This window comes from Anas platyrhynchos, chromosome 2, assembly GCF_047663525.1.
Source record: "Anas platyrhynchos isolate ZD024472 breed Pekin duck chromosome 2, IASCAAS_PekinDuck_T2T, whole genome shotgun sequence".
Classification (NCBI taxonomy): domain Eukaryota; kingdom Metazoa; phylum Chordata; class Aves; order Anseriformes; family Anatidae; genus Anas; species Anas platyrhynchos.
Genome location: NC_092588.1, coordinates 143,234,244 through 143,254,347, shown reverse-complemented (window position 1 = coordinate 143,254,347; position 20,104 = coordinate 143,234,244). Strand labels below are relative to the sequence as shown.

At 48.6% G+C, this 20,104-nt stretch overlaps 1 protein-coding gene across 1 annotated transcript; it reads right to left on the bottom strand.

Moving 5' to 3' along the window:
• Positions 1 to 1,870: 1,870 nt before the first annotated feature.
• On the bottom strand, positions 1,871 to 6,078 carry BAMBI (BMP and activin membrane bound inhibitor). The gene is made up of 3 exons (XM_013093415.5): positions 5,866 to 6,078; positions 3,078 to 3,365; positions 1,871 to 2,661 (listed from the first exon to the last, which is right to left on the bottom strand). The coding sequence occupies exons 1-3, from the start codon at positions 5,939 to 5,941 to the stop codon at positions 2,246 to 2,248; spliced, it is 780 nt and encodes a 259-aa protein (XP_012948869.3). The 5' UTR covers positions 5,942 to 6,078; the 3' UTR covers positions 1,871 to 2,245.
• Positions 6,079 to 20,104: the final 14,026 nt, after the last annotated feature.

The following is a 20,104-nucleotide window of genomic DNA, read 5'->3' as shown; positions in this document are numbered from 1 at the left end:
CTGCTCTTCCTTAAAACATCTCCACAGCGAGGGGCCAATTAGAGGCTCCCGGTCTTATTAGCCTTTCAATGGCAAGCAGAACTAGGCCCTTCTGTATTCAAATCAGCAGCAAATGAGTGCTGAAGGTCAGAGGATGCTTAAAGGACCGCACAACCTGCTCCTCCGGGCTCCAGGAGAAAGTACTCGAAGGATGGAGCCATCAGGTCTGATAACTCACCTAGCCATTGAAACTGCTGCTGCAGCTGCACTGTTTCAGGTTCATCTCTTCCAGCTCCAAGCCAGTCATTCCCAAAAATATGCGGAAGAGCAGACAGCTGCCCCAGAACCTGGTATCAGTGCAAAGAAAGAGCTCTTACGGGAAAGCAGCACTTTGAAAGGTCAGACAGACGACCACAGGCCAGCCTCCTGCAGCAGATGCAGCCACATGACTTCAGATTTTAGCAGCTGAAAAAGGTAAAAAAAAAAAGAAAAAAAAAAAAAAGAAAGCAATGCACAGCCTTAAAAGCCATTTCTCAGGCTCTTCGAGGAAATAAGTCAGTAACTTGACATACAGAGATGAAATGAGCTCTCCCAAGTTATACTGTAATATTGTAAACATGGGCACGGTGGGACCTTGGCAGGCCCAAGGCTCTCGTTGTGCTTGGCTGATAGAAGTGTTTAACTACGGGCAAATTTGCAATATCAATACCGCTGTTTGCACAGCCAAGTGACCAACTTACATGCAACAAGGCTACCACATACTTTAAGTGTACTTTCAGGAACACAAACTTGTGACACACAGGGGCTTACATCCTTTTTCATTTCATTTCATCCTGGCTTACACCCTTTTTCATTTCAGGCCACACATCCCAAAGCAGTTTATCATAGTAATCAGAGCACAAGATCCAAGCATTGCTGCAAAGTTTTTGTAAACTTGTTTGTGCCACCTCCTTCTCATTGGTGATAACAACATGGGCCTGACTGTACAGCCAGAGCAGAAGGTGGCAAAAGCATTCCTAAAGTGATTTAAACATAGATAAAAACCAGGCTTCCCAAATCCTGTCTCCAGCAGCATTTACTTTTCTTTCACCATGATGCAGTAACTCCTTTTAAGCAAGTCTACTTTGACTTTAATCAAACAAGAAAGACACTTTTAGGTCCAGAAGTTTTGTCTGATTGTACCAACTGTGCCCTGAATAAATGAAATAATCAAGTGAATCCAACTTGTTGAAGGAGGAAGAAAAAAAAAAAAAAAGAACCACACAAACGCAGGCTGGGAAGAAGAGATACCTATGCAAGAAGAGCATAAAGAGCCAGCAATTAAAGTGAGCACACTGTTGATTTTTCAGTCCCACACAGGAGTTTAGCAGCATGTGACAGTGAGTTGCACTATAAGAGCAGGCAGATGTTGTTTTCCACAGTGCCCAGAGGGATTATTAGGAGAAAAAAAAAAATTACAGAGTAGGCTTCAGGTTTTTTTGAGTTCCTTCCCACCTCCTCCTCACCCCCAAATACAAGGCAAGAGTAGAAGGCACAAAAAATGTTACAGAAAACAAGAATTGTGAAACAAAGAAAACCAGCTACGAAAAATTAGGAGACATTTTCTAATGCTTTGTATGGAAAGAGGAAGAAAAAGCAATCATGTAGCTGCAGAATTCACTTGATTATGAGGAAAGTGCAATAGCCAAGAATTGAGGACACAAGTTGAATACTATTGAATAAGAGCTGCCACTCTTGTTTAGTAATAATTATCCAATTTCCCTCAGCAAGTAAGAAAATGACTTTTTCAGAATCTGAATGTGCACAGCATTACCACACGTTGCACCCCAACTTATTCCACACACACTCCCACCATCCCAACTGCTTCCCAAAACAAGAAGTCACAAGCAAGTTTCAGACAAAATATATATATTTAAAAAAATCTTTACAATAAGTCAGGAAACATAGGAGCTTGCATACAGTTTATTATAACTCAGTTCTCAGCTCCCTACAGTTCAGATAACCCTGGTGACAGTGTTTACAACTTCTAATTTTTGCTTTCATAACATTAAAGCAAACAATACATTTGAGTGTATTTTACTCTGTGCAAATACGACAACTTTTGGAATCCTTCAGAAGAAATATCCAAGATTCTGTTTGCAGAGGTCCTTTGTTTCTCAGATGATCTGTGAGTTTTTGTTTCAAGATAAAGTGCTCCTGTCCAGCAGAACCCAAAGGCCTTCAAGAGTTCAGAGAGTAAGTTTAGCTCAGATTAAAAAATAATTGGTCATACAAATTCCAGCTTCCCGTGTCCGCTGTACATTCCCCAGTGGACTAGCGAAAGAATCTTATCATTGCTGAGGTCTGAATGTCTCATTTTATCACAGGTCATGCAGCAGTTCTCATGACCGGTTACAGGCACCATGCATTCCAAGTCCAATTTTGCCACCTGCCCTTTTTTCGAATGATGTCCATGGAAACTATAGTGCAAACGGGAGAGCATTTGCTGCCGCTGGTCTTGCAGTCTCTTATTTTCACTCCTGAGCATCCGCAAGGCCAGCATGATAAGGAGCACCAAGATCAGCCCACCAGCTATAGGAACAGCAATCACAGCTGCCCTGAACCACAATTCTTTTGAAGAGGTCAGTTCCTGCACCTTGGTGATGAGATTCTTGCTGTCATGTTGATATCTGCTCCCTTGTCCTGCAAAGGGAGAAAGACATGAGGTTTATTTCAGTATCAGCAGTTCGTTTATGCAACAGCTCCCTCCCTGAAAGTCCCCATTGACAAGTGGACACATTCACAGCTACACGCTTAAGCATGTACTGAAAATACTCCTATAAATTGAAAGACGTTTCCAAGGGTGTTTATGGCATGGAATTTCTTACCCTGAGAGCTGATTTAAGAAGGAATGACGCAGACAGGCAAGACGGCCCTCTAATATTAATGCAGGCATAAAAGCTACTCAGCCGAGATGCTCCCCTGCACCCAGCCACCCGCTTCTCCCTCTGCTGGCTCTACTTACATTAACAACAAAATCAATAGCAGACCTTCAAGGTCTCGACCAGCACCAGCCAGAAGGCCACAAGAGAGATTTCACAGTAGCTTCTTTGCCCTACCTGAAGTCTCACCCTTGGGAGGAGACAAAACATCATGTAGTCCTCTGTAATTGCACATATCTTCATGGCAGCATTCCAATGTGGACATGGTGGTGCCAGAGTGGTTTTGTGCCTGTTTAGCTTGGCAGATATCAGCTGTGCTTGCAATAGAGTCCAAGCAGCCATGAGTAAGTGGGGAATGTGTATTCTGAGGATCAAGCAGTCTGGAAAAGCAGGCGCTAAGCTCAGATTTGCACATATAGCCAGTTGCAACACAGTGTGCAGCATCACAGTAGCATCTGATTTCACCTAAAAAATAAAAATTGTGCAAGATAAAGGTAAGAACTTGGTCCTTTAGGAACACCTCGCTAGGCACTCTATCAGCCACAAGCAGTACGCAGCCAGACTCGGTGCCAGTCTGGGGGTACTCCTCTAGACTGTAAATCCAGAGGAGCAGGGGGTTGTTTCCTTTCCACCACTGTACAGTGCCTACCTCCTTGTAACCTTAATCCCAGCAAAAGCCTTGGGGCACTTGTTTTAATTACTACTGCTATAGTCCTTTGAATTAAAGCAAGTACATTTCACTGAACCAGGGGCCAGGGGAGGGGGGTCGGGAAGGTCAAAGTGGCATTTTTTCCAAGGTAAATAACTAACAAGACCACTTTATAGCTACTTCCACTCACTGTCAGCAGTTGCATTAAGCTACGTTTAAAATAAAATCCCAGTTTTAAAAGAAAACACCTACAGTCCTCCAAGAAAGCCACATCTATGTTTTAAACTGTTACTACAGGAACAGCATTCTCTTTTTATAAAGGGAATGCTTCTTCTCATCGGGCATAAACACACAACAAACACTTTAGGTTTAAGTATTTGTGTGAAAAAAAAAGTCGGAACTGCTGAATTGTTTATTACCTCTCAGTACTGTGCCAAAATTTAAAAGGTTTAACTAACACCTTATAAAGCTATTAGCTAGAAACCATTACCATCTAAAAATCTCTCAGTCAGGAAGGTTTTTACTGTGTGAAACTGAGCAACTATTTGTAACTTCTCCAGAAAGAGAAATTCTTTTTTTTAAGTAATCCTTCATGCAAAATTGCACTTTTTAAAAATCAGTATTAAAGAGACAGTGCAGCTTACAATTAATTAGCTCAGAGTCTGTGTCTTTCAACCCTGCTTGTGAAGTTCCTAAATGGAGTGAAATTACAAGGCAAAAAGTCAGACACCCTCCTCAGCCCCCCCGCAATTTCACATGAAATCCAACATGCGGTCAAGAAGGGAAACACTTAGACTGAAAATCCTCTACCGGCTCTATGAAAAATCTCTCAGGAAACCTCAAAAATTTCTGAAGGAAGCGATAAAAAGTTCCCTTCATAAAACTCTTCATTTTGTGCTCTCCAAACCGCTCTGGTACGAATTATACACGTCCTGCGCTGTAGGGAAAACTTACTCTTTCTAGGCAAGTCGCGACTCAAACCTACTTGAGCGTGCCGTCAACCCAAGGTCTGGGAGGAAGGCGGATTTTTGGGGCTATCCTTACAAAGATGGGACTCAAACTACTGATGTGCTGGTGCATTTCGTGTATTGCTATCAGAATGGCACCAAGGCTTTAAAAGTCTGCTGGATTGTCAGAGCTTTCTTCTACAAGACAGAGCGTCTTCCACACTGATTTTTTTTAGGGGGGAGGGAGGGAATAAATGAATCTACATGCTTCCCCATGCCACCCCTTTTTATGATGCCCTTCAGGAGGCGTCCTGCAGGACGTGGGGAAGCCCCCAGCCAGGTTTGTGGTGCCCTCCTGGGCCACCCTAATACCTCCCCCAAACGCCACCGCAGGCTGCAGGCCTTGAAGTTCCCGCTGCTCTTTAATAACTGCGCTTAATGGAAGCCAAATGATGGAGTGGCTCACTGTCTCCAGTCTGCGCTAATTCCCTCGGGCTTCTGCAGAGCAAGTAACCTAATTTTTCTCCAATTCACACACATTCCCCATCCCGCGCGCTATGGAAAAGCCTCTTTGTGTTTGCGGTTGGCAGCAGCCCCTCCCGGAGCATTTCGTGCACGGCTCCACACACCCCCCGCCCTCTCCAAAAAAGTGATTTTTGGGGTCATTTTCCTCACTTTGAGTTAAAAATACGAGGCAGGCGAGGAACCCCGCCGGAGCTGACAGCCCGGGCACAGCACGGGAGGGCAGGCAAACAATGCGCTTCCACGCTCAAACAGCCCTGCCCGAAACCCTTCGCTTTATCGACCCGAGACAGTCCTATAAACAGGACCTGACAGGCTCGTCACCGGGTTATGGCAGCCGCTTTTTAATTAAAGCCACGTTGTTTTGGCCGAACAGACCGGACTCTGTACGCCCGTGCTGCTGTCAATCCACAGAGCCCCTTCCTGCGCTCCGCCAAAGGCCGGGCAGGGTATTTGGGATTTTTGAAGCCGCGAACAATGCCCTTCTGTTCCCTCCTCTTTCTTGTTACTGTACGCAGCTATTAAAGAAAAAAAAATGTCTGCTTTTAGGCAAGATGGCTACAGGAGAGCCTGCAGCCTGCTCCCGGGAGCCTTTTGAAGTCGGCGGCGGCCAGCAGCCGGCGGTCCCCTCATTATATCATTATCAGCCGCATAGTTTCGGTATCTGCGACTTCCCATCACTCAGGCGCTCCCTGCTTTGATGGGGCCAGGCGGCTCCCCCCCGGCACGCTGCAATTTCGCCTTAATTACAGCCTCCCCGAGCCCTCCCGGCTCCCCCCCGGCGGGGTGAGGGGGACCCGGGGGCAGGAGCGAGCCCTTCCCGAGGCTCCGTCTCTTCCCCCCTCACCTCTGGTGAGCAGCACGGCCATGGCGCACAGCTCCAGTTGCAGCCAGACGAAGATGTAGCTGGAATGGCGATCCATTTACCCCTCCCCTCCGCCGAGGAGCCGCTCCGCTCGCTCGCCCGAGGGGCGGCCCCGTTTCCCCGGCTGCGAGCACGGCGGCGGCGGCAGCACCGGCGGCGGCGGCGGCTGCTGCTCACTGACACGGCGGCGCCTCCCGGCCCCGTAAATAGCGGCGGCGCCGGGCCGGGCCGGGCCGCCCCCAGCACCGCCCCGGTGGAGGCGCCGCTGTGAGGCGGGCGGGGAGCGCCGCGGGGCCGCCCCGGCTGAGGGAGCCCGCCCCGAGGCGCCCCCGGGCGGCGGAGGACGGGCATGGAGCCCTCAGAGCCGGGCCCTCAGCCCTCAGTCAGTGCCCAGTCACACCCAGTCAGTCCCCAGTCAGTCCCCAGTTACCCTCAGCCAGTCCCCAGTTACCCTCAGCCAGTCCCCCGTCACCCTCAGTCAGCCCCCAGTTAGCCCCAGTCGCCCTCAGTCAGCTCCTAGTCGCCTCCCGTCAGCCCCCAGTCAGCCACCAGTCACCCCCAGTCAGCTCCTAGTCGCCCCCCGTCAGCCCCCAGTCAGCCACCAGTCACCCCCAGTCAGCCCCCAGCCCCCAAGACCCCAGCCCTCAGCCCCCAAAAGCCCAGCCCCAGGTCCCTGCTGAGGTGCCACAGGCAGGTTACTCATGGTGGTCCTGCTCCAAAAAGTAGTGAGGAGCCCCAAGCTTTCCCCCCAAGCCGCCCCACGTCTCCCTTGGCAGGGCTGGCGGAGATGCACTCGGTGAATAAATGACAAGGCCAAAGGGTTTCCTGGTGATGAGAGGCTGGGTGAAATGGCAGCGGGGTGAAGCCCCCACCTGTGCTTGCTGCCCCGTGCTGATGGCGCTGCCACGGGGCCTGCAGCAGGTGATTGCCGCTCGCCCTGCCCCTGCCTCTCTGCTCCGACACTCTGCGAGGATGCAGAAGTGTTGCAACACCGTGGATGCCAGAATTTTCATTAAAACCTTATTTTCCACGGTTATGAATAAAAAAATACAACAACACCCACGCTTGTGCCCGACTCCCACAGCCTGCACAGATGCTCCAGGAGCCACCCCACTTCTGTCACCTCCATGCCATGACCACAGGCCCATGGGACAGCCACGGGCAGATACCCCCTCAAAGCACACCCTCTTTTTTCCTTCCAGCACTCCCTTTTGGGACGCTGCTGTTGGGAATGGGAGCAGGAGGCGATGCTCCATCACCGGACACTGCCACAGCCAGAAGGAGCTCCCCAAGGTCTCATCGAGCCTGGACAGCTTTCCTTCAGATACTAATCCTGAAAACAATATGCCCCATAGTTAACATTTCTTTGCTAATTCAGTTTTCTACTTTCTCTTCTCATTATGTTTTATAAGCCTTGATTTCTACAGTATTTGCACACCAACTGTTTCCCATTTATGGGCAAAATGCTTTAAATATTTGGGTCCGCAGCTAGTATTAAAGCTGTGGGATGGCGTGTAGATAATAAATTAATAGCAAAAATTGCTTTATAATCTTAATTTGAAATGTTTTGTGAGTCTTTCAAGATGTTTTCTATCCGGGATATAATACCTTGTGACAGAGACATTCCTCCCCTGAAAGAGAAAGGAGGAAATATGAGTCTGAGATTGAGATAACTCCAGTTTACTTTGGCAGAGAGGAGCAGACTGGATCTCAGGCTAATTAGTGCTGATGCCATCACACATTATAATGGTTTTACTGTGAGTCTTGCCATTTGCATATGTATAAGATAGACACACGTGTGCTGCACCGCAGTCTTTACACTTATGTTATACATATTTGCACTCCACCACAAAGTAATTTTCTAATTCTTGTTTCTGTTTAGAAATTACAAAAACAGCGAGATCAGCCAAGCCATATCTCCCACTCTGGCACTGGCTATCAGACACTCATTTGCAAACATACGAAAATATCATTCATTATAATTTATAATCATTACAGCAACATGTGCAAGTCTGCAGTCATCGTTCCTTCTACTCCTACCACTAGTGACAAGTGCATTTAGCAGATCTCATTTGTTACATGTGATACCAACAGACTGGAAATGGCTTTTATTCGTGGAGCCACATTACTGCACTAAGTAACATGAGAGACTCCCTGAATATTATAAACATCCTGTCCAAGGGAACGCGGGCAGACTAACTAGAAGGCAATGTGCTTGAAATCAGTTTTCAGCAGCAAATTTCATTGACAGCTGTCAAGCCTGAATTGTGATCTACAATTTACTGTAAAAAATGGGTAAATTCTGTATGTAACAGGCTGACTCGAAGCACCACAGTGAAGAGGGTCCCATAGGGATTGCTCCCCAGCTTTGTGTCTGACAAAGCCACAAATTTAAATGCCCTTTGGGGGAATCTGTTGATCAAGCTGAGGTTTCAGGGGGTCTGACTGCCTTCCCACATCCCCTCAGTCATAGGAACCACCGAGGCTCTGCATAGGAGCTGCGTGAGGATCGCGTGGGGTCCTCTGGCAGACCACAAGGCAAACAAAATAATTCAGCTTTTGCGGCACTAATTTGCTTTTATTTCAGAGGCAGGAGCAAACAGGGCCAGATTGGCCTGTAAGGAAAGGACAGGAGACAGCTCCAGCACAAAGCAATAACAACAGCATGTTCTGCAACCAGAAGGAATGTGGGATAATAAAGACAGGGAACCAGCAAGAAAAGCTTCAGGAGCCCAAGGCTGCAGGATAAGTCTCCGGCAGCCATGGGACAGCAGACCCGGGACTCCTCTTCTAGGGACTGTGTGGCCCAAGGGACATGGGGCTGTGCTCTTCCACCCTCCCCCAGGTACAGTGAAGTCTTTTGAAGCTGTCACAAACAAAGGACCTGGTTGCAAAACCGGCCTCTGGACACCTCAGAGAAAGGCACTGCCTCGGGAAGCGTCTCAGAGGAGCACATTCCCTTCTGTGTCAGCTCAAGACTGTGTCACTGATTCTAAGAAGATGAAACTCCCAACCAAACAGAAGAGCTCCATCCAAAGACATGACTTGAATGCTGTTTTGGTTCTCTTACTTCATTTCATAGGCCATCAGTTGCCAGCCTTCTGCTAGGAGGACTGCTGAGAGGGCTCTGACAAGTCCTTCTTGAAGACCAGTTTGAGTGAGCCCTGAACTGCTCCAAACCCAGACCTCTCCCAGCGGGCAGGCAGCTGGCGAACCCCCCCCCCCTCCCCCCCCCACTGAAACCCCAAACTCCAAAACCCCAAAGCTCCACGTGCTTGACAGACCCACTACAGGCACCAGAGCATGACTGGCATGAGGGATTAGGTCTTTCCTAGATCTAGGAGGAAAACAAAGACAAGCCAAGACAGAGGCTGAGCTGGCAGCACTTTCTGAGCACATTTGAATAAAAGCAAAACTCCTCTCTGGCTCTGGGAAACCGACTCCAGAAAAATTAACCTCCACCCCTTGTATCGCTTCTCTCATACATTTCCTCTCTTTTTTTTTTTTACATTAATCAACATCAACTCCTGTCCCAGCTGATGCTGCATACCATGCAGTTATCGGCAGCAGCAACACACCTGCAAAACTGACTGAAATGGGTTGAAACCTCAGCTTGCAGGTGCTCCTGGTTGAAGCAGCCACCCCTAGAAACATGGCTTGCAGTGAGTGAGAAGCAATTCCTTCATCTGGCAGCTTTGAACGTAATCATGAATTCCTCGCTCTTCTATAAACTTGCCTGGCATGCTGGCAACTTGCCACCGTTTCCCCCAAATGTTTGGATGTAACCACTCAGCCTGCCTCTATCAAACAAAACCTGCATTAACATAATAGTATCTGCTTGTTTGAACACTTCCAGCAACCCACTCCCCCCTAAAAGAAGAAGAAAAAAAAAAAAAAAAAAAAAAGGGAACAAAGAAATGGATAACAAGTGCAGTTTGGAAACCTATCCTGTGTTCATCTCCAGTCAGGGCATTATCACAGCAGCCCTGTCCTGGGGAAACTCATGCTCCTCGTGGAGCTCAGCACTTGCACCCCGGGATATTTGCACATGCATGCTGACTTTTGCTAACACTGCCCACGTAAAGCAGTGTTTTCAGCAGCATGGAAAAATCACTACTGCGTTTCACCCCTTTCAAACTGGTGTCAAAAGCAATGTTCACATACCATACCCATCCCATTCTTCTTCTTCTTCTTTTTTTTTTTTTCACCTTGAAATTATGACAGAGAATTTCTTGTTTGCAAATGATACAAAGGAAAAAAAGCACTGGGACGCTTTCAAGCATTTTTGGAGCAACATGAATCAAAGTGGTGTTTTTTGTTAACCACTCAGCACTAGCCAACCAACACCTTTCTTTTCCCAGTTATTTCGCTAGCATTTGGGACATGATATACACAAGCTAATTCTACTGAATTGCCTTTACTTATGCTGATTATTGCCTTTAAAAAATAATTAAGGCTTAAGCTAGCGTAGCTATGCTCAACGTAAAGCCCAGGGGGCAGGGAACATAATATGACTCCTTGGCTTTGGCTTCCCACTTCTGGGGCTGGCCATGGGTTTAGTGAATCAAGTAGCCGTGTCAGGAGCTGAGACTATGCAGAGCCCAAAGCTTGGCTCCTTCCCCAGCCGCTCCCCGGTGACAGACAGGCTGCCGAGCAGGTTCCCGCAGGTGGAAAACTCCCAGGCAGCTTTATCCCCCATAACTGGGGCAGTTCAAAGGGGCGGATGGAGGCCTGCTCACTTTCAGCAGCAATTAGCATGTCCCCGGTGAAACTCGGTGACCTGCGGACTGCAGGAGGGGAGCTGCTTTCCAGAGATGCTCGGTGATACCTGGCCAGGTAGAACAGACACAAAGCAAGGCCGGTGTGTGCTTCACAGCATCCACCTCTCCGTGCCCATCTGCATCCCCCAGATAGATGGCATGAGAAGGAGACGCTGTTTGGGGTCCCAGAATATGAGTATCAGCGTTTGCTGAGATGCTCATCGGTTTAGTTTTTTTTTTTTTCATTTAAAACCAATCCTTCCCCCTCCTCCCCAAACGAGCTGCACTCCTCCTGCTCCTCCCAATCAATAGGACGATTTGCATTTATCCTCCTGGAGGCAGCGCTGCTAGGAGCGGGGGGCCAAGAGCGATTCAATCGATAGGGGGGAAGCTGGAGCAAGGCTGGAAAAGAAGCAGCAGCGAGATTCCCCCCAGGGAGAAATGCAAAACACTGGAGAGAGGCAACAATTATTGTAATTGAAGGTAATGAGGCCGAGGCGCCAGCTCCAGCCCTGCTTAGCATCATTCAATACAAACCGAGACACGCAGGGAGGAGACAGCCCGAGCCCAGCTGCTCGGTGCCGACAGCCCGCACGCAGCCCTGCCCTGTGCCGCAGCCCAGCCCCATCCTGCCTGCTCCTGGGGGGGTCCCTCCCGTGCTGACAGCTCCCGAGCTTTGGAGGAAATCGGAGCTTGGACCGAGCAGGGGGGGCACAGCCTCCTCTTTTCCCTTTTCCATTAGGGAAATTTCCATTAGGGGCTCCTGCAGATTGGGGAGGGGGAGAAAGTGCATCTTCCCCTGGAGTGCAAGGATGCTCTCCCAGCTCATGTAGAAAGGAGGCTCTGAAAGGCTCCGGCACCGGTTTTATTGAAGCCTCCTTTGGACTCCTAACGCTGCCGGGGCTGAAACGGTGGCTCCGGGCAGGAGGCAGCGCCCCGGCCCCGTTCCTGGCCCTGAACCCGTCCCCGTCCCCACAGCGGGTGCCTCTTGCCCCCTGCTGGCCGAGCGGGTCCCGGCAGGCACGAAATCGGGCCGGGAGAGGGGAAACGGCGCTGCTGCTGCTGCTGGGATGCTTGGGATGCTTGGGATGCAGGACCAGCCCCGGCTGGCAGCAGCTCCTGCACCGGCCCGAGAGCTGCAGGCAGGAGAAAATGGCCAGGGTTCAGCCACCACCTCGGGAAACATCCGCGTAAAGGTGTTACCTGTCAGGATCCATAAACTGTGCCCAAAAATGCCAAGCACCACCCAGCAGATCTGAGTTATCGGGTGTCTAGTGATAAGACAGGGCAAATATTAGGAATTCTCTTTAGATCTCGAGCGGGAGAAACTATTAGTTATGTTCTGGCACAGGATAGCATGCACTAAGGAGAGGGGAGTTAGCTCTGGAGACATGACATGTCCAAAAAAAAAAAAAAAAAGAAAGAAAATTGAGCATCATTGTAACTGGACAGAAAGTACAGTGTAAGTAACATAGCTTACAGAAAGGTACAGTTTGGAGACAGGACATCTGGAGAAATAGTCATGGAGGATGATCAAACCACAGCCTCTCACAAAAAAAAAAAATAAAAAATAAAAATTTGGCAACTGCCTTTTAAAGGAGGCCTCTCAGGCTCATATTTACACATAAAAGAGAGAGAGCTAACGAAGTCTGAGCAGAGTCAGTCCCTTGGAGGACTTACACCCAGTAGCCAAAACCAGGGATGCTCTGCAGGGGCGAAGGGCTGTTCAAGAGTCTTCTCTGGTCTTGCAAGTAAAAATCGTCAGCAGCCCCTCCACAACCGCAGCTCTAAAAGCTTTTGATCCAGATAAAGACTCTCTCCGGTGGTATGTTACTCGCTGTTAGTCAATATTTATTGCTCAACCTCTTATTTTCTGAGCCGCATATTTCAGAGCCAAACGCCAGAGACAAGGCAGTCAATGGCAGTCGGGAAAGCCTCTACACATCATAATAGATCAGAGTCACAGCTGCTGGAGGAGGCAGTGCTTTACCAGTTTACACCAAACTCCAGCTCTGACAGGCATGTGCAATTGCTGTAAAAAAGGCCAAAGGCAGAGCTAGATCTCAGAGCAAAGAACATACATATAAATACCCCGTAAAGACCTTAATAATTCTGCCTGAGAAAGCAGCTGCTTGCAAAAGCATCTAAATGCAGACATGCAGTAAGAATAAGACCTCATTGCTCACTTCAACAAGCAGAAGGGACGAGCTTTGTGAGTAAGGGGACCCAGGAGTTGCGTGTTGGAGGAGGCTGTGGGCCAGCAGCCAGTGGTGGTGTGCTCCGGGTGAGCACAGAGGCTTCCCTGCTCTGACACTGGGGCAGGGACAGTAGCTACGCCAGGGACAGAGGGTATTTCTGGCAACTGGGAGTTAGAAAATCATAAAGACGGGGATTAAGAGGACAAATGTCCTGCAGTGAGCTCTGGCAGATGCACATGCTGGTGGCATTGAATGCCCCAGCTGCCAGGCAGGGCAGCGTCTGAAGGCCCAAACTCACCGTCTCTGGTGGGCTTAACCAGGGAGGGTGGAGGTGGTCACATCCTCAGCTTTCTGCCTGCCCCAACGAGGGACACCCACCCTTGTGGCAGGGGCTGCAGGAGGGATCACCCATCCCTGTCACCCACAGCCTGGCACTGAGCACCTGAGGAGAAAGTTTGGCACAGTCCCCACCACCCTCTGATGGCAAGGATAATCCCATGGGGATGGGAAGGATGCAGAGCTCTTGCCAGAGGCATCTCAAGATGCCTACAGGAGCAATGTGAGACCAGAGGCAGCTCAGGCAGAGGAACGGGTCAGCAGAGGGCTGCAGAGCCTTGGCGGAAAGAGACACCAAGTGAACAGAAACTCAAATTCCTCACAGACCGGGGCCGAGAGGCAGCGAGGGGGCAGGAGTGGTGAGTTCAGAGAGCTGGGCGTCCTGCAATGGGAAAAAGCTGGGCCCTGGCATTTTCATAACCGCTGAAGAGAAGTGTGCAGGCCACATCAGAGTTACACAGGACTAAAAGCAAAGCCACGGAGCAGGAGAATAGCCCCGGTCTATATTGCAGAGGAGGACGTTAAGCCGAGGGCCTCCCCACAGGCCTGCTGCCACTCCGGCCTGCCTCCAGCGCTGCGCTGCTGCCACGCGTCTGGGAGGGGCCAGTTTGCCTTCACTTATTATTTCTCCTTTTTGTTTACACACACAGTGCACTTATAAAGGACAGGTCGTGAGAGCAGCCTGCTCGCAGCCTGGGAGCCAGTTTGGGAGCTCCCATCTCCCACAAGCAGTGGTGGGGCTGGGGCCTGGCCCTCAGCAGACACACGGCAGGCTGGCTCGCCGCCCTGCCGTGCCTTTATCCCCTCTGGCAGAGACGAGCAGGCACAGAGGGGCAGAGCTGCGGCTGCCTCCTCTTTCAATCAGTCCAGTCGTCGCCTGGTTCTCATCTTCACTGTCCGAGCCCTGGTAAAAAAAACTCGCCAAGTCTCTGTAAAGGCACGGTCAGTCTGAGCCTGACATGAAGTCAGGTGCTCAGCTCTGCTCGGGGAGCCTGGCAGGAGGACTGATAACATACCGAAGAATGTGTTTTTCCCTCCCAGGCACAGATTTTAAACTCATCCTTTTCTAGCAATGTAAGCAACAGAAGGGCTGGCATTAGAAGCCAAACAAACAAAACTGCTGCTGGACATTTAGCGACTGGCTATTATCGTGACAGAAATCAGACACAACAATCTGCCTTAGTTAGTATTCCCATCGTTAGCCCCAGAGCCTTGCATTTCTAAACAAACCGTTTACATTCATCTGAACTGCATTCCCATAAACAAAGCGTGCGGAGGGGAGGGGGTCGGGGCTCTGCTGCTGCCCGAGGCCATGCTGCGAGCCTGTCACTGCCAGCCAGGACCGTGTTGTTTGGCTGGATCCCTTTGCCTTTCCTGAAGCCCTTGGATTAAGGCAACATCAGCTCATTTTTGATGCAAACGCCAACTGAAGTGCCTCTATTCCCAGTAGCAGGAGGCACTGCTTGAGCCTGCTGGAGATGTGGATGTGCACATCCTGAGCCTGCCTCCTCATCCTCCTCCTCCTTCTCCTCCTCCCTCCCTGGTCCCTCTCCACTCAGCACCAGGCTCCTGCTCAGGGCAAGGCTTGGCTGTGCTCCAACCCTGGGTACAGGGATCGACGAAAAGGATGGAAGTATTACAGTGGTGGCAAACAGTGAGGAACTGGGAATGAAAGCAGGTATCTGCACCAGAAACATCACCCGTGGCAGGAAAGCTTTCCAAGGATGTCGTGGTGGAGTATTTCCTATGAACGGTCACACTGATCTCATCTGAGTGCCTTTGTTGCACAACTGAGATGGCCTTTTCCCTCTCTCATCAGCTCCAGCCTGGAGTTCATGAAGACTTTGTGCCATACACGACCAAGCAGCCACCAAGGACAGAGGGCAGTTCACAAGCTCACCTGTGCCTCTCCTCTCCCTCACACTATTTCCCCCTGCATTTACACCTGAGGCAAGGAAGGAGCAAAGGGAAGATGTACCAAGCTGCTGACTGAGGTGAAGCAGAGTGAGAACAGCCCAAACGGAGAGGAGCCTGAGAAGGCAGTGGGAGGAAGCCCAAGCAACAGGCCACCGGAGTGGAAAGCAGTGAGCGGATCTGAATGCAAGCCCCGTGGTGAGTGAAGCTGGCCCCGGCACTGTGCTGGTGGACACGGTGTGATGTGCCAGGAAAAAGAGATGCGGTAATAATGGCCAAGGAGATGCTGACTGACAGACACTGCCATCACCAAACATCCACACATGAAAAATTGTCCTCGCTATCCTCTCCTGGTGAGTCCAGCTGGGACTGCAGAGATGCTGGGAGGAGCTGGGAGCAAGGGGTGGCTGCAAGGAGCATGGAGAGAGAGGCCAAGATGCACCTAAAGTCTGAGGAGCAGGAGCCGCTCTGCAGGGGCACAACCCCTGTGCATGTCGGGACCCCTCTCTGCAGAAAGGGACCCTCCACATCCTTGTGCTTTCATTCCCCAAACCTGGTAGCTCCAGAAATGGATCATTGTTTCTACTGTACCAAGCTCAGGAGTTTTCACTCTGCCCCAAAAACAAGTCTCCCCATGGTGTGCTCCGTTCCTGACCATCCTGCAGCAACACTTGGATGAGGATTATCTATCTCACCATGGATGACCGAGGTTTTTCCTTTCTGATTTCACTGACATAATTAAGAAAGCACAAATGACGTGGCTCTCTCAGAAAGTATGTTCCTTCCCCTCTCTGCTGGCACATCTGGAGCAGCCCTCCACACTACATTTGTGTCAGGGATTTACTTCATTTGTGTTGAAAGAAGGGGTTGTCAGAAATCTGGAGATGGATACAGTGCCAGGCTCCTACCTTAATCCTTAAAATTGCACAGCTGCCTCAGACTCCCTCAGCATAGATTCCTTAAAAACAACGTGGTATGCAGTGACTTCCCACCAACAACCAAAGGGGACTAGCAAATAACGTGTCAGGAGATGCCCTCTGCTTATAACGTATGTTTCTTCCAGAAGATCCCCCAAAGCTCAGTGCAAAAAACAGCCAAAATGATCAATTTGCATGGTATTTCTTTAAAAGACCTGCGCCTTCTCAGCTGTGGTGTGGGTGACAATCCTGAAGAGAAATATGCCAGCTCTGAAGCAAGTGAAATAAATGGCAATTGATTCTCCATAAATTGCAAAACACACGTAGTTCTGTCACCAGTCCTCATGGCTCTTGTATTAAACTTCACTGGACCATTACCAACAACAATCCTACAGCTGATACAGAAAGCACAGAAACCCCTCCACAAGCTTTCTCATTTCTTCCAACCCTAACAATTAAGACTGGTGTTCACCAAGGGAATTCAGTGGTGCTAAGCTCCCGCTGGCCACAGAAGCGATCCTATGCATTACCAAAGAGTGGCAGCTCCAAACCAGGTCTGAACGTGGCAGACGTGGGAAGCTGAGCGAGTCCTCGGTAGAAGCCGTGCAGCACCTGCAGCCAGAATGGTTGAGTGAATTTGCACGCCCAGCAGTAACACTCATGAAATTATCGCTGCTAGAAAAGTCACGCTGACTCCACCAGATTGTTTTCCTCCAGCAGAAAGCAGCACATTGCAAGCAGTGTTGGACTACAGAAACTACAGGAGCCCGGCAGACCTCTATACACAAGACCTTCTCTTCTCCTGACTTGCTCTTGAACAGTGCCCTTACCAGAAAAGTGTTAGGAAATATTAAACACATCCCTGTGGAAGTCATCAAATACCATCTTATTTGACCCCTTAAGCACAAGAGGAAAGGAATGAACTCTATTTCCCAAGCCAACTTCAGAAAACATTCAATTATACGAAGTGCTGCCCTGCCCCACGTTGGATTCCTGCTCCAGTACATAAAATAATGTGTGAGACTTGTTCAGCATCCAAAATTGAAGCTATCAAATTGTACAGATGTTGGAAGTTCATTTATAATCATCTGGAAACGACAAGAAAAGAGCTGCAGGCAGCAATAAAATATCCTGACATCCATTATCACTTCAGAAACAAGGAAAAACAAAAGCAATAAAGTAATGGTTGATACAAAAAATAAATAAATAAATAAATAAATAAATAAAATGGTGAAATAGGGCTAGGGAAGACCTTAAAGGGTCAGTATGTCCAACCTCCTTGCCTGATTTTGTGTGTCTTGCAACCCAGAACTTGGTTTATACATCTGAGCTTGCTGCTGTTCTGTGACATCAATACACTGAGAGATAGCCTGACAAGGTCTCCCAGATGAAGAAGCTCATCTCCCTGTGGCAAAGACAGAGGCTCCTCCAGAGGACGTTTCAGAGCACCTGTCTAATTCGGGCGGTCCAAACATCTTCGTAGGAGGAGATTCTGCTGGCTGGAGAGGCAGTCTGGGAAGAGCAATGGCACAAGGCATCAGCCGTGTTTGATGGAAACCCCAACGCTGACCAGTGACTACTTTTCACTTCTCGAGCACTCCTACCTTATGAAAGAAGAGATCATGCATTATTCAGTATCCCGCCTTACTGCTTTTTCTGTTGTTCATCCATGCTGAAACCACTTTCATTGGTACTCTTAGCATTTTTCTTTTTTAAGTAAAGGAATTACTGGTTCTGCTTAATATTTTTTTTACCTTTAGTTTTCCACCCTAAAATTACCTACTAATCCTGATTTTACACCAGCCTTTTGTCTTTAGTTTGCTCTTTCCCTTTTTGTTCCTGAGCAGTGCAAACATTACATTTTATCTTTGCAGTCAACCTATTTCGCTCTCCTGGTTAGACTCAAACCTCGAATTTCTTTTTTAATTACTTTATACATATATAAAGAAGGTGAAAAAATAATTTCCCATCTGATTCATACAGTTATAAATATGCAAAGATATGCATGAAACTCATGGCAACAAAAGCTGGAGTTTCTTGCCACTCTGCATCCAGCTCATCCTTTCCCAGCAGGCGTGGAGATGATTATAGCCCTCCATGACCATTGTGCTCTGAGCTTTGGATGCTGCTGCTGGCTGCTGAAAGGCAATCTGGTCCACCCATTTTCCTGGCTTGGCAGTCTGCAGGAACACATGCAGTCACAGCAGTCCTCCCTCTTGTCATCATTGGCAGAGCCAGTAACTCCTGTGAAAGCAGCAGTAGGACTCCAAGCCCCATCCATTTCAGTTTCTTCAGTGTAATAGCCATGAATCATGCAGAAGTTAAAGTGCATGGATCACCTACAGCAATGATATTTGGTCTTTGTGCTCATGCAATGATCTGTTTAGTCTTCCCTATTAAGCAACAGGCACCATAACCAAACCAGCAACTGCTCTCTCTTTACAGTGCAGCCATTTCCTCTCTCATTAGTGATGTTGCTGCAAAACTTCAGTGTCCTGGCTTTTGCTTTTGGAGGCTTTCACATTCACCCTGTCAGGGTCTTTAGAAGATGGACCTGTCTACATCTGACCTTTTCTCACACAGGTCTTGCATGCTGCTTATAAAGAAACTTCCCCATCACTTTTCTTCACTTTGGATGATGTTCTCCCTACCCTCAGCAGAATGTGTGTTTGTGGTGACAACGTGGACCTGGCCTCATGGCTGCAGGTCAAGGAAGGTCTCACCTTTTGCAGCATTGTTTCATCATTTCTGCCTTGAAGACTGTGATCCAGCCAGCCCCCCAGGTTTTATCCCTATGAAACTCCCCTTCGTTGCCCCCTATTCACTCACAGTTGCTGGTGCTGAGGGTTCACACGCCCTCTCCCCGCACCCTGTTCTCATATTAAATTGCAAAAAGAGGGCAGAGATGGTACCTCTAATTAAACTGACATTTGGAGAAACAGCAGCAGATGGCTCTGGCTGGAAGGATTGTGTGGCTGTGCTAGGATTCCTTAAAAACTCAGGTCAGTCAGACCAGTTTTCTCAGAGTCTGGAAAGACTAAATGAGAAAGAGTCGCAAAGCAGGTGAAGAGGAGGAGCAACAGAGATGCAACCCTCCGTCTGTTTCTGAGCAAGTGTAGAGCTTCTAGCTGCCAGAGCAGCTTGTCTCACAACAGAAATTGGACTAACTACACCAATTCTATAGATAGATTCTTGGCAAGCACGCTATCAGTTTGCTAGTATGTATATTAGACAATAAAAACCCTAACATTCAAAAAGAAGCTGGTAAAAGGCTTTGTCTGGGTCAACAAGTTACTCTATTTCAGCTATTCAGTTGAACACACATTGTCTATCTTCAGTATCCCTGAAGAGACAACGAGGTTGGTTCTTCCTGTGTCAGACATCACAAAAGAAATAGTAGCTATGCTCCCCTTTTTCTTTTCAGTCAGTTCTTCACAGTTCATGTTTTGATCTACTTGAAGTCACCAAATTTCTCCCGTTCCAGGAGGACTGGGTTAAGATTAAGGCTATACCTTAAAACCCATCCAATGGTAGAGAGGTGGCTGAGTGTCAAGCTTACCAAAAGGGGTCATTCCCAATCAGTGTTGGGAATGTGAAGCTGATGTTTTAAAATTATTGAAACAAACAAACAAACAAAAAAATGGAGTCATTTATTCTTTTTTTTTTTTTTTTTTTATCTCAATGTCACCTCAACATTGAAATAAATGGTCGTACATGTTTAAGTAAGAAGGCTCTGTCAAGTCTCCACGATTTTTTCCACATCACCAGAATCAGTATTATTATTATCTTTGGCTTGAACATACCACTGAAAATACTTTGTAATCACAGAATCATTTAGGTTGGAAAAGACTTCTATGATCATCTAGTCCCAAAGTAATGGGCATCTGCCCTCCTCCATGGTCCCCGGCGGTGCTGGGCGGTCACCTCTGCTGTGGGAGCTGGGACCTGGGAGGTGCTGAGCTCTGTCTGTGGGCTGAGGGGGACTGCTGGGGTGAAGGGGACAGAAAAGCAAAGGGAGCATGCAGAGATGTCACCAAGGGGTAACTTCGGTAAAGTTAAATGGGTAGGAGGGGTCAGCATGCTTACATTAGAAAAT